The 13184-nt window shown below is 43.1% G+C and overlaps 2 protein-coding genes across 2 annotated transcripts; one reads left to right on the top strand and one right to left on the bottom strand.

Moving 5' to 3' along the window:
- The first annotated feature begins 164 nt into the window (after positions 1–164).
- LOC134436645 (RNA-binding protein 48-like) lies at positions 165–5618 on the top strand. Its single transcript, XM_063185958.1, has 5 exons — positions 165–306; positions 465–655; positions 759–904; positions 1010–1635; positions 5495–5618. Exons 1-5 carry the CDS (start codon positions 184–186, stop codon positions 5561–5563), a joined length of 1155 nt encoding a protein of 384 aa, XP_063042028.1. The 5' UTR covers positions 165–183; the 3' UTR covers positions 5564–5618.
- An 18-nt stretch (positions 5619–5636) lies between these two features.
- Positions 5637–8720, bottom strand: LOC134436646 (calaxin-like). Its single transcript, XM_063185959.1, has 6 exons — positions 8562–8720; positions 7363–7518; positions 7146–7250; positions 6514–6665; positions 6150–6254; positions 5637–5776 (listed from the first exon to the last, which is right to left on the bottom strand). Exons 1-6 carry the CDS (start codon positions 8635–8637, stop codon positions 5726–5728), a joined length of 645 nt encoding a protein of 214 aa, XP_063042029.1. The 5' UTR covers positions 8638–8720; the 3' UTR covers positions 5637–5725.
- Positions 8721–13184: the final 4464 nt, after the last annotated feature.

Raw genomic sequence — 13184 nt, 5'->3', positions numbered from 1 at the left:
TCAATATGCCTTTTATATGGGCACTGTACCTTACAGTAATACGAATAAACCATAATATTCCAGAAATATCCTTATTAACGACATACATTAAGCAATTGTTAATGGTGAGCCCGCTCGTGTTACTCTTTTCTTGATTACTCTTGTCTGCTTCCTGCCTGAGAGTATTGTTGTTGTTGGGAAAACATGGCGACCTCCACACATGCTTCGGCTTGGGACGGTCCAAAAGTCTATAAACATCATGAACAGCGACCTGTTTGCCACACAAGACCAAAGTATAGAGATGGAAGAAGACCTAAAGCTGTCAAGGTGAGCATAAAGTCGTTGATTTACGTACTGAACAATAGAAAATCACGCCATCAGATGCATGCTGTGCTAGCCATTGGTATTTTGACTGTTGTTGTTACTTGCCCTCTTTCCATCATCATTCAGGGTGCAATTTATTTTTCATGTATCGTTTTATTTAGGTATACACTGTCAATCTTGAATCCCGGTACTTACTGGTGCAAGGGGTCCCAGCGATAGGTGTCATGCAAGAGTTGGTGCAGCTCCTCGCGCTGTATGGAGCTATTGAAGAATACCGTGTGCTTGATGAATATCCAGCAGAGGAGTTCACTGAAGTATACCTCTTCAAGTTTCAAAAGTTGACAAGCGCAAGGTACGTCGGCATTTTGTTTAGAGATATTTATTGTTTAGAGTAAGGTGAAAGTAAAGCAAAATAAGGTAGAGTGAGTGAGGTAACATTTGTGTTCCTTTGGCAGGGCTGCGAAACGAAAAGAAGACGAGAAGAGCTTTTTTGGAGGACTTTTGCACGTTTGCTATGCCCCTGAATACGAGACAGTGGAGGACACCAGGCAGAAATTACAAGACAGAAGGAGATACGTGAACAGAGTGGCCCTCAGCAAACGTATGCCCCCTATATATATTATAACATCTAAAGAATATTAAGCTTAATACACGTTTTTTTGTTTTGTTTTTTTGCAATCATTATGATGTTCTACTTTTGTTGCAGAAAAGGAATCTGACCTGAAGACAGAAGGAAGTGAACCACTTGCTTCTACACCAGGGAGGGCTGATTCATCAGGCAGGTGTGAAGAAGAGAGGAGGCCTCAGAATGTTACGAAGGAGAGGCACCATGCGAGCACCGGGAACAGTTACCAGGGATTCCCTCTGCTTCCACTTCCTCTTCCTCCTCCTCCCCCTCTAGAGAAACCCTTTTGCCAACCGCCATACTCTGGTCACCCGCTACAGGGAAGGCCACTTCTTCCCACTGAGGACAAAATGGGCTCTTTGCACCACTACATTGACACCAGCAAAGACTCCAAACCCCACACCACCACCACCACCAGCAGCAGCAGCACCACCACCACCACCACCATGATTCAACAAAGCAGACCACCAACAACCAACAGCAGGCCCACCAAGGGCCCATCTTCGCATGAATGTTTTTTACCAAGAACTGCTCACTTAGACCAACGGAAGCGTAAAGCGGAGGAGACAGTCAGCCGGTCACTGATGGGTAGCAGTGATGAGCCTGAACTGTTCATTGGACCCAAGTTACCGGAAATTCCAAAGACGGACTTGGAGGATGCGTCTTTAAACATTACAGCCAACATAATAAGGAACACGATGTCAAAGGTAAGGGTGCTGAATCTGATTTCAAACCGTTGTATTCAAGAGCAAACATTTCTGTTAGCTACACTATAGTAAATCAAAAGTTTAACCTGCTTAACCTGCCTTAACTCACATATGGGTCATTCCACGCCAAATCAACAAGAGCCCGCACACTTAGGTCTCAAAAAATTCTGAAAATATTACCAAGTGTACCCATGGTACTTAAGAGAAGCACTGTAAATGTATTTGAATGTGAGACGTATACTCTCCGTGTTACAGCCAATTTTACTGGGGGAGGGGGGTGCCCATTTTGTTCACACTCTTTTTTTTGTCAAAGTTCACAAGCCCGTAGCTCAATAACTAAACCATGTAGGAAGCTCAAATTTGGCATGCTGGTACATAGATAGGAATAGTTTGTTGCAAAAATTTCAGTTTTGGTCTGTATGATCCTGCATCGTCATGGCATTCCCTCAAAGATGATACAAATTGTACTGGAGTTTTTGGCTGTGCTCTGTTTAGGCCTTCAGAAGACATATTTGTGCCCAACATAGCCTCTTGATTTTTTCCCCTTGTAGAGACAAGTAGGAACACTCTCATAAAAAGCTATAAATAGAAAGGAAACCCCATCAGTGTTTGACCAGAAGACCTCACAAGTCTGACAAATCATTTTGGGTGTCATTTTCAGAGCTCCAGAACCCCTTGTGGGATTGTCCACAGATTTTTATTTTATTTTTTTCTTCATTCTCCATGAATTTTTCTTTTTAAAAATGCAAATGAGACTTGTCTTATGTGATGTTTTCTTTTGTAATTTCGAACCTGAACATGGGCAACATGCACATTGAGGGCAATATGTTTTCTATGCGTTCCTTCCGCTGCCATCTGCTGGTCAAAAAAAGTAACAACATGACTCCTTGTGCCTGACCTACTGTCTCTTTTGGTGTGCAAACCTGCTCCCACATTGAACGCTCCTGAAATCATTGAAATTGAAAGGGATACCTGCACCCCTGCACAGGGACTCTCGGGTGATCATGTCTGGACAAAATTTGCATTTGATTATTTAGTCTTTACATTAAATGTTATCGAAATCATGTTGCTCTCTTTTTGCATTTTGCCCATGTTCAGGGTGGAAATTACAAAAGAAAACATCACATAAGACAAGTCTCATTGGCATTTTTAAAAAGAAGACTTCATGGAGAATGAAGAAAAATATAAAATAAAAATCTGTGGACAATCCCACAAGGTGTTCTGGTGCTCTGAAAATGACACCCAAAATGATTTGTCAGACTTGTGAGGTCTTCTGGTCAAACACTGATGGGGTTTCCTTTCTATTTATAGATTTTTATGAGAGTGTTTCTACTTGTATCTACAAGGGGAGAAAATCATGAGGCTATGTTGGGCACAAATATGTCTTCTGAAGGCCTAAACAGAGCACAGCCAAAAACTCCTGTACAATTTGTATCATCTTTGAGGGAATGCTATGACGATGCAGGATCATACAGACCAAAACTGACAGTTTTGCAACAAACTATTCCTATATATGTACCAGCATGCCAAATTTGAGCTTCCTACATGGTTTAGTTATTGAGCTACGGGCTTGTGAACTTTGACAAAAAAAAGAGTGTGAACAAAATGGGCACCCCCCTCCCCCAGTAAAATTGGCTGTAACACGGAGAGTATACATCTTACATTCAAATAAATTTACAGTGCCTCTCTTAAGTACCATGGGTACACTTGGTAATATTTTCGGAATTTTTTGAGACCTAAGTGCGCGGGCTCTTGTTGATTTGGCGTGGAATGACCCATATGAATTTAACTGCCATCCCATTCCTAACCTTAAGGGTTCAATATGATATCGGTCCACTACCTTTTGCAGCTATTACAGGTTCAGCTCATCTGGGAAATTTGGAGTGTGTTTATAGGAGTTTTGAGCATTCTTCCAAACGTGCATTGGTGAGGCAGCCGTGGCCTAGTGGTTAGAGAGTTGGTCTTTCAATCTAGGGGTTGCAGGTTCGAATCCCCCCTGATCTCTCTCTACATCTCCATCCATGGCTGAAGTGCCCTTGAGCAAGGCACCTAACCCAGACATTGCCCCAGGAACTGTAACCAATACCCTGAAAAATCATAACTGTAAGTCGCTTTGAATAAATGAAAATGTCAGCTAAGTGCAGTGTAATGTAACGTAATAATGGTGAGGTCACACACTGATGTTGTTCAAGAAGGCGTCCTATTAATCTCGAAGGTGTTCTATTGGGTTCAGGTTAGGACTCTGTGCAGGCCAGTCAAGTTCATCCATACCACACTCTGTCGCCCATGTCTTTAAGTGGACCTTGCTTTGTAGGGATGCACCGATACCGATACTGGTATCGGCACCCGATACTGCTCATTATACTCGTACTCGTACTCGTCAAGTACTTGTCGATACCAGGAACGATACCGCTATTACGCAAAACAATGCAAAATGTTGTCACGTTCTGTGGACTTGAAAGCAGCATGGAAAAATGTGCCACCTCATACATTTACTAACATTTAAATCTACATGGAAATGGACAATACAATTATCACAGGTGGAAAAAAACAAGGCCATGCATTTGTTTTCATTGTATTTTGGTGGTACAAGGTATCGGTATCGGTACTCGGTATCGGCAAGTACACACATTAATGTACTCGTACTTGTGTCGGTTTTCAAAAAAGTGGTATCGGTGCATCCCTATTGCTTTGTGCACTGGTGCAGTCATGACTCATGTTGGAAGAAGAAGGGGCACGCTCCTCCACACTGTTTTGCTATCCTAAAAGGCTAAAGTTGAAGCTGTATTCACTGCAAAAGGTAGCCTGATATTGTATTGAACACTATGGGTTAGGAATGGGATGGCAGTCAAGTTCATTGACCCAGTCGGCATCTCTGTCTGGGCCTGCCCATGAAATTGCTTGTTTTTTCCTCCGAATGCTCCACACGTTGTATAATAGTGACTAATTACTATGCCTAATGACTGGAAGTGATTGGCACCGCACGACCACGGGTAGAGCATTCGGAGGGGAAAACAATGCAGTTTTATGGGCGGGCCAGAGGAACCGACTGTATCAATATGTGAGTCAGGGCAGGTAAGCGAATACTTTTTGTAATATAGTGTAGGTTCAAATGCATTATTGTGCACCTGACCTGGCTGCCACGAGCCAACAGCAGATGTGGAGATGTGCCTGAACAACTCATCGTATGTTCATTCACTCTGTAGTGAGACATAATCACTCTCGTGCAGGGTTGGGGAACCTTTTTCATTCGAGAGGCCACTTGAAATTCATCCGAGGGCCATAAAAGTCCTCCGAGGGCTGTATTATGAACACAAACCAAGACTTCCCCCTGCACTTTAGGCCTATATTTACCTTTAAAACAGTCCCCACCTTCTCTTGGACCCCTGAATATAACTTAATTGTATTGAAAATATCATTTATTCCTTTACAAAGGAATATGTCAAATATGTCATATTTCATGTGAAGCTGCATAACATTTCAATCATATCGGGAGCCGGACAAAACAACCTCAAGGGCTGCAAATGGCCCTTGAGACAGAGGTTCCCCACCCCTGCTCTAGTGAGTACTGACAAATATAATCTCAAAAGTTAGTTCTGTGTTGTAAGGTGTCTGATGGTGCAAAACGTTTGGAATGTTTTGAATATGTGAAGACATTTCCAACAACAAGTAAACAACAAACCCGTGCCCCCATCACTGGCCAGGATAGGGGTTAACGACAACGAAAAATGACACGTCTTCGAGTACTAACAAGTCGAGAGTAGAGTAAGATACAACGTTGAAATGGGACAGTTGTGCTTTAACCTTGAAACTGTGTTTGTAGTGGTGAATAAACTGTTTTCTGTTTTTTTTTCCCCAGATTGCCTCTGTTCCAGAATTACCTCCAGTGAAGAAAGCGGTCACTGCTAAGCCCAGGCGAAGAATCTGACCTCATCATTCCTCTCCACATTTTTAGCTGGAATCCAGCCAATCTTAATGATATAAATAAAGCAAAAAAAAGGTTAAAAATAATTGTATTTATTTGCATTTGCAAAGCTGTTGTATATCATTTTGTACAAAAAAGGGTCAGAATTTCAGTTGGAGAATACCCTCATCGTTCAAGAGGTTCCTGGAAGGCATGCTGCTCAAATGCCAGTATACTCTGTGGAACCAGAAATGAATAAAATTAGGTAACAGCCGTCTCATTTAATCATGGACTCCATCCATACGTTGAAAGTTAACCTTTGTCCTACCATCTTCTCCTGGGGACTCCTCAACATTATCGATGATCTGTTATTTATTTATTCAATATCTTATTTTTTTTAAAAACATAATAGAGGTCATTCTCTCATTTACAGTCGAGAATGTTGAATCGGAGAACGCCTCCAAAAAGTCACTCTGTGCTTTTTGACAGCAGGTAAACGTAGTTGTTTTATCTACAGAGGCAGAGCGACACTAAGGCAAAGAGGCCTCAGTAAAGGATGCAAGGGTAAAGACTTGACTTGCACCCTCATTAATCTGATAGACAGTAGTACCTTAGCGTCTGGGAGACAGGTTCCAAAAGCTTCCAGAAGCAGGTTCTCTTCTCTCACTGCTTTTTCAAAATCGGCATAGGAAAGCCTCCCATCGTGGTCATGGTCCTGTCCACAGAGTGTTGATATTAGTAACACAGAAAAAACTCCAGTTCTTGTGTTCCTGTGGTGCTATATTTTGAAATGTACATTGAATAACACGGGCAACGGTGGTTTGTTTTGTAAGTAAAGACATTATAGTGGGATATGTACTATATCTATTTGAGTGAAGATGATAGAGATGGAACTCCGGATTATGAAGGTTATTGCTCATGTGAAAACGTGGTGTTTTGTTGCTCAAGTTTTCCACACATTTTATTTTACAAACCATTTTCTTCAGAGTGATCTCAACAAGGTCCTTGATTCCCTCGTCAGGGTCTTCCTCTGTCGGTTGCCTGATTAAGCTGTTCTTCAGCATGTGGAACATCTCCTCTCGGGAAATGTAGCTGTCCCCGTTAAGATCATACACATCAAAACAATCTGAAGGATCGAGAGAGTCATCAAAGTCGAGTCAATCAAAGAAAACGTGTGCTGAAACACTCCTGAGTAATAGAAGTGCCATGTACAGTGGTGTACACCGTACAGTAAACCAGTGGTTCCCAAACTTTTTCAGCAGGGAACCCCTTTTGGACTTTTGAATATTTTCGCAACCCCCCCAAACACCATAGTCTTAGCCTAGCAATGGATTTCTAGCAATATTAGTGGACAAACTATTAATGGGAAATCTAGCAATAATAATGGACAAAAAATGCCTAGGCAATCCTCAAGACAGCAAATACATCTATTAGCTGTTGTTAATCTGTCGATTTCCCGTTTTCATGCAATGTCCCTTTTGTCTGCAACCTCCCTTCAGTACCTCTGCGACCCCCCCCCTCTGGGGTCCCAACCCCCAGTTTGGGAACCACTGACGGTAAACTATACGTTCATACTGCTTAAACAGAATATTTTGCCATCTCTTACATTTTATTTTCTCATCCAGAGTGCCCCGTAGAAAGACAGACAACCCTTCAATCCACTCCTTGACACTGACATAACTGTCGTTGTCCTTGTCAAATGCCCGGAACACTAAAAATAAGAAACAACAGGTTGGGCACCAAATGATGTCTCATAATCAAGAATAAATGTTAGGTTAAGATAATAATTGCAATGTGTGTATAGTTGGACTGGCAATATGTACCTCTGTCCATTATCATATCATCAGTCATGCCAAAGGTTTTGTGAAGAATGTTTCGGAATTTGCCTCGATCCAGCCCATTCCCCACCCGCCTCTCAGTGTGGTCCCCCAACAGGCCATTGAATAGCCGGATCAAGCATTCTGTCTCAGTCTTGTTAACTGCAAAAGTGGAAAAGAGAAAGTTGTTTGAGTTTATTATTTTACAACGAAATACACATATTACAGCCGTTTGTAATGTCACATTTTTTCATACAAGGTCCTACTGGGCTCAGCTCTATGTTACCACAGCCCATTGGTCCCACAGTTTATTCCTGCTGCTCCATGTTCCCGCATTTTAAAGAATTTATTGAAATAGTCTTATGTTCTACAACTTCATGTTCCCACATTTCTGAGTAAACTAAGAGATGCCTTTGGAACATAGGGCCTACATTGTAATACATTCTTAGATATATGGAAACATGGAGCAGCAGGAATATGCTGTGGGACCACTGGGCTGTGGGACCAATGGCCTAATAAACAATGTCAAAAATCGTTGTGATGTGGAAGCAATGGGCTGTGGAAACATATAGGCCTACACGCTCCTGCTCCACACTTGTTTTAGGAATAGACCTACAATTTCAGTAAACTTACTTATCTCGCTTGCGTAGGCCTAAGCTTACCTACCTGTCAATCTCTGGTGTATGCTATATCAGGTGATGTCATTATTGTCATGCATGGAAATCAGAGGTGTATAAAATAAAACTGGTAAGTTATATGAAGATCATGTCTTAGGCCTATCAATAAAAGTACTTCTACCATACACCCCTGAATCAGAGTAGGCCTATGATGGAAATGCATCAGCTCCAACAGTAGCCTACCACGAAGCATGTAGTTGATTTTTCCCCCAGAATGGGCTCATCAGATAGAGACAGACCAAGACTAATGAACTACTCGAGAATTTCGTCTTTGGTCACTCCAGGCTTGAAATGGGGCAGTCTCCAGACCTATTTGATGCGCTCTACAGTAAGTTGTCCTCACATTTTTAGATCTTCTATCAGATGGAACGAGCATCCGTCACTCATCAGCTCACACGTTTTGTTATTATACCAAAACACGCTATGACAAAGTAGCCTGCTGGACCGGCTAGAAGGGCTACACGCTGGCTTGTCGGATTGGCGCTAACAAGGCAAAGGCGCATATTTTAAAAGGTTTGAATAACTCACAGTGTTTCACTTGCTTGGACAGAGTGTCAGCGAGTTTCTGGATTAATTTTCGGTTCATGGCAGACATTTCAGCCATGATTGCACGGTGTTTTGGTAAAAGTTTCCGTAGAAATTCACCGGTGTTCTGCTGCCTGTGTGGGATTGTGTACTGTTACTATAGTAACCGGATGTAAAGGAGGAGCTGCTGCGGTCTCTGAAATTCGATTCGCGAGACGAAAGCACAAAAAATTGGAAGCACAGATTAGATTAGATAAAACCTTATGGTCTGTTACACATGAAACAGGAAATTGTCTTTGGCGTGGCTTCAGTGATTCACACAGACATTAAACAAGACTTGACAAAACTGGACAGCTCATCTCTTGTTCAGTATGGCCACAGCTGACGGGATAAAGGATTTCTTGAATCTGTTGTGCGCCAGTGGAACACTGAACCGTCGACCCGATTGCAGCAGTTGGAAGGAGTGATGGAGGGGTTGAGAGGGGTCCTCTATGATCTTTAAAGCTTTCCTGATCACTGCACTACTGTAGCCCACAGCTCAGATAGGGATAGGGTTGAGGTGAGCAAGTCATTTTGATTGCCTGGTTCACTATGCGTGACAGTTTGTTCTTTTGTCTAATGCCAATTAAATTGTACCAGTGTGGTGCTCTCACCAATGACATAATTCACTTTCTATATGTTCTGTTAAATGTTATGTTGTGTGGTCCGTCATCTTCACTGTTGTGTGATACTTGTTATTGTTTTTTTTTATTTTATTTTTTTATTTTTATTAACTTTCAGACTTTGTATTGCATCAATAATCTCCTCAACAGTAACAGGGCAGTCACAGAGCTCTTTATCAGTCTTACTTATTTGGTTAACACTTACTGAATCTAGGAAAGAGTTGGCACTTTCTTCACAATATTGAGAACTGTATAATTTTTTATAATACTTGTTATTGTTGCGGTCCCTTTAAGTATTCCGATGACGTTTGATATTGCCGGCTTTTCTGTCATGCGCGGCGCCATGTTTTTAGTCAGTTACATTAAGTTATTAAACGTGACTCACAGAGTCTTAGTGTGAGAAGTTGTGCGGCTCATTTCTTCGCCTTAAGGCAACTTCCACACTGGTGACCCCCGACGTTTGTTTACTAGACTAGAAGCATTTCTAGAAAAAGGCCCTTTATAAGGGTGTTAGAAGCATTTTTTAGTAAAAGTTGGGAACCTAGTTTTCTAAGACAATTAGAGTACCCTGAATTCAGCTAGCCTGGTTCCCAAGCTGAATTTTGAGTTTTTGACCATGAAATGGGCAAAAAACAAAATGGCCGCCGAAATTCTTGATTTTGGGCAGAATACGTCAGAAAGTATCATTTCTCCATGGAAATAAATGTGCAATGCTCACATATTTGCATTTAAGATGTGAAGAGTTCAGATGCAAAACCCCCTAAGTGCCTTTTCAGAAAATAATCTTAATTCATTTTTATTTAATACAAAGCTATCAAAATTGCATATTTTTTATTTTATTTATGTAATATAACTATTAATATGTATTATCAAGTATATGAATGTAAGCCAAACCAACAATGGGGTTCTCTAAAAATATAGAAGTGCAGGTCTTCAGAAATGGAGTTAGGGGGTTTTGCATCTGAACTCTTCATGTATTCCTACACTTACACAAAGGCAAAATGTCATGGCAAAAAGATAAAAATTACTATAATTATGCCTTTTTATAATGTGATATCCTCGTAAACTGGCATTCAATAGCAATAGCCTCCGTAAAGCACATTATCATACACAATTGTCATTCAATAAGATTTGGAAAGAAAAGAGAGAGAAAGAAGATAGTATTATCTAAAAAACTAAATATTGGAACATGAATATTTCCCCGGTTGTTTGAAGGAGATGAGTGAGCCATCTCTATGGGAGCACACTCTCAGCTGTACGATTAGCTGAAGACCTCAATCACGCCAAAGGTCCAATCAACTGCGTCGTGGGCGGGATGTCCCACTTTGATGCCAAACCTCTCTTCGGCTGTCGGCAACGAGGGTGTCTTGAGAGATGGCTCACTCATCTCCTTCAGAGAACCGGGGACATATTCATGTCCTAATGTTCTCTTTCAGTCGAATCGTTCACATATCTATGGGAGAGTTACAATCACTCCCGATTGCTGGTCCAAACTAGGCAGAACTCCAAGAGCCTCCTGTAAGGATAGCGTTCCTATCACCCTACAGACAATCAGTAGTCGTGCCAGAACCCTATGTTCCTGCGGCAATGTGGTCACATCTAGCCGGTAGAACCGGACAAAGGTGGCGGGGTTGGCCCAACCAGCCGCTCTGCACACGTCTGAAACTGCAGGACCCTTGAAGAGAGGACAAGATGTAGAGACCGCACTGGTAAAGTGAGCCCTAATCTGGCGACCCTTGGACTCATATGCCAGGGCAATGGTTTGAACCAACCATTTGGAGAACTCTATTTTAAAACTGTGAGCCCTGTAGAGGGTTTGATGAAGCACACAAACAGCTGCTCAGTGTTCCTAAAAGAGTGAGTCCTGTTCATGTACATGCGTAAAGCGTGCACAGGGCACAAGTTGTGTTGTCCCCTCTCTTCCACGGATCTGAAAGGTGGTGTGCAAAAGCAGTTTGGAGAGACCCCTCTTGGAGGGGCTCGAAAGGGGCCTCCAGTACTAGAGACATATCCCAGGTGACATAGCACGGGGCGTAAGTATCTAGTGGATGGGCACTCAGAGTGTTGGAACTGAATCCTACATGGCACAATGAAATCGCTGCAAAGTAGCATTGTCTCCCCCCAATAAGTCTTGTAGAAAGGACAACACCATCGGTACTGAACACTGAGAAGTTGTCTTGTCGCGTTGGTCACAGTAGCGTTCGAAGACAGACCACTTCAGGTTATACAGTGTCCCAGTAGATTGGGCCCTGGCCCCTTGAATTGTCCTGATAACGTTATCCAGAAAACCGGTTAGGTTCAAATGTTCCCTTGCCAGACTCATAGGGGCAGGTGGCCCCTGGGCTGGGGGATGTCCTCCTGGTCCGGTGCCAGACTCGAACCTGCAGGAGAGAGGAAAGTAGCAGGAGGGGCCGAAGCCCCTACACTCTCAGCTGAGGCCCCTGAGCCCCGTGGGTTAAGGTTGGACAAACCCTGAGAAATCTCGCCTCCTTGCAGGAGGGGAAAAAGGAAGGCGTCAGACGAAGGCGCTCGTGGTGTATTATACAGGACTTTTGGCGTCTACAAGCGCGCCATGAATGGTGACGGGGTGCGCTTTTGTGCCAAGCGCTTTTGTGCCAAACACAATGGCCTGCAGTGATGGCCAAGGGGCTCCGAGGCAGCTGCTCGAGCTGGGGAAGCCACATCAGCCACTAGGGTGGTGGTCAGTCCCTGCTGTATGAGATTCTCCGTGGTGGCAGGGAGTTGGGATAAAAAGTCGTCCACCTTAGGCGGGAGATCGAAGCACTTTGCCAGGGGCGAGTCAGAGTCTGACTCCACTGATAACGTTATCCAGAAAACCAGATAGGTTCAAATGTTCCCTTGCCAGACTCATAGGGGCAGGTGGCCCCTGGGCTGGGGGATGTCCTCCTGGTCTGGTGCTAGACTCGAACCTGCAGGAGAGAGGAAAGTAGCAGTAGGGGCAGGAGGTGTAGCAGTCCCTGCTGTATGAGATTCTCTGTGGTGGCAGGGAGTTGGGATAAAAAGTCGTCCACCTTAGGCGGGAGATCGAAGCACTTTGCCAGGGGCGAGTCAGAGTCTGACTCCACTGAAATGCGTTGCCAGTAGTCGACCGTAGTCAAGAGAACAAAGAGACAGAGCAGGCTAGAACTAGTCAAGCTCTCGTAACTCGTGTCGTTCAGGGTACTCGTGACCTCAGTCAGGAAACATGAGTTCAAGGAACTGGGTACGCACAAATGTGTGTAAAGAACTTTTACTCCGTATTGTTTCTAATCTGCGGTGAGTAGGTTCCGTCATTGTGAAGTTTCTTGCTGCCATGGAGGACACTGTACATTCCATATGTTTGATCTGCAATGTGTGATCTCAGGTTAAAAGAGAGTGTCCACCTACACAAAGCTGAGGCTGTCTCGGTGATCGCAATGATGCTCTTTTATTGCCTGTGACATTTACCCACTTCATAGCCTGATCAGAATCTGGCTAAACTTGTATGTTCCTGTCCAAAATGTGAAGATATGACAATGCATTTGTATTCAAAGTATCAAAATGTGTGCAAAACGTGTGCAGTAGCGCATAGTAGGACTATTGGCAAATACAACGCAGCAGTCTGTTGTTCCTTTGATGACAGTGACTGATTGAACACTGACCAAGAAGTCTTCATGTCTAAGTTTTGACAGTGCAAGAAGAAAGCTAGATCCGTGGCCTTTGCTTGTTTAGCATACTTATGCTCCTCTCCAGATTTTCCAAAGCATGAATCAGTAATGGGTGCTGAAAAAGTTGGTTTGAATGTACTAGGAGTAATCCTGAGAGGATGTAGTTCCATCAGGGCATTTGGCACATTTAATGCAGGGCCTATGTCTAGTGGACACCTCATATCTTTAACAGAATCATCAATTTGTTGGCCTCTCTGCCATGCTGCCATTTGTGTTGCATGGGAAGTATTCTTCCCATCAAGTGTTTCATCCAGGAT

This window comes from Engraulis encrasicolus, chromosome 20 (genome assembly GCF_034702125.1).
Source record: "Engraulis encrasicolus isolate BLACKSEA-1 chromosome 20, IST_EnEncr_1.0, whole genome shotgun sequence".
Lineage (NCBI taxonomy): Eukaryota > Metazoa > Chordata > Actinopteri > Clupeiformes > Engraulidae > Engraulis > Engraulis encrasicolus.
The sequence above is the reverse complement of the archived record's forward strand: the minus strand, read 5'-3'. Positions and strand labels throughout refer to the sequence as shown.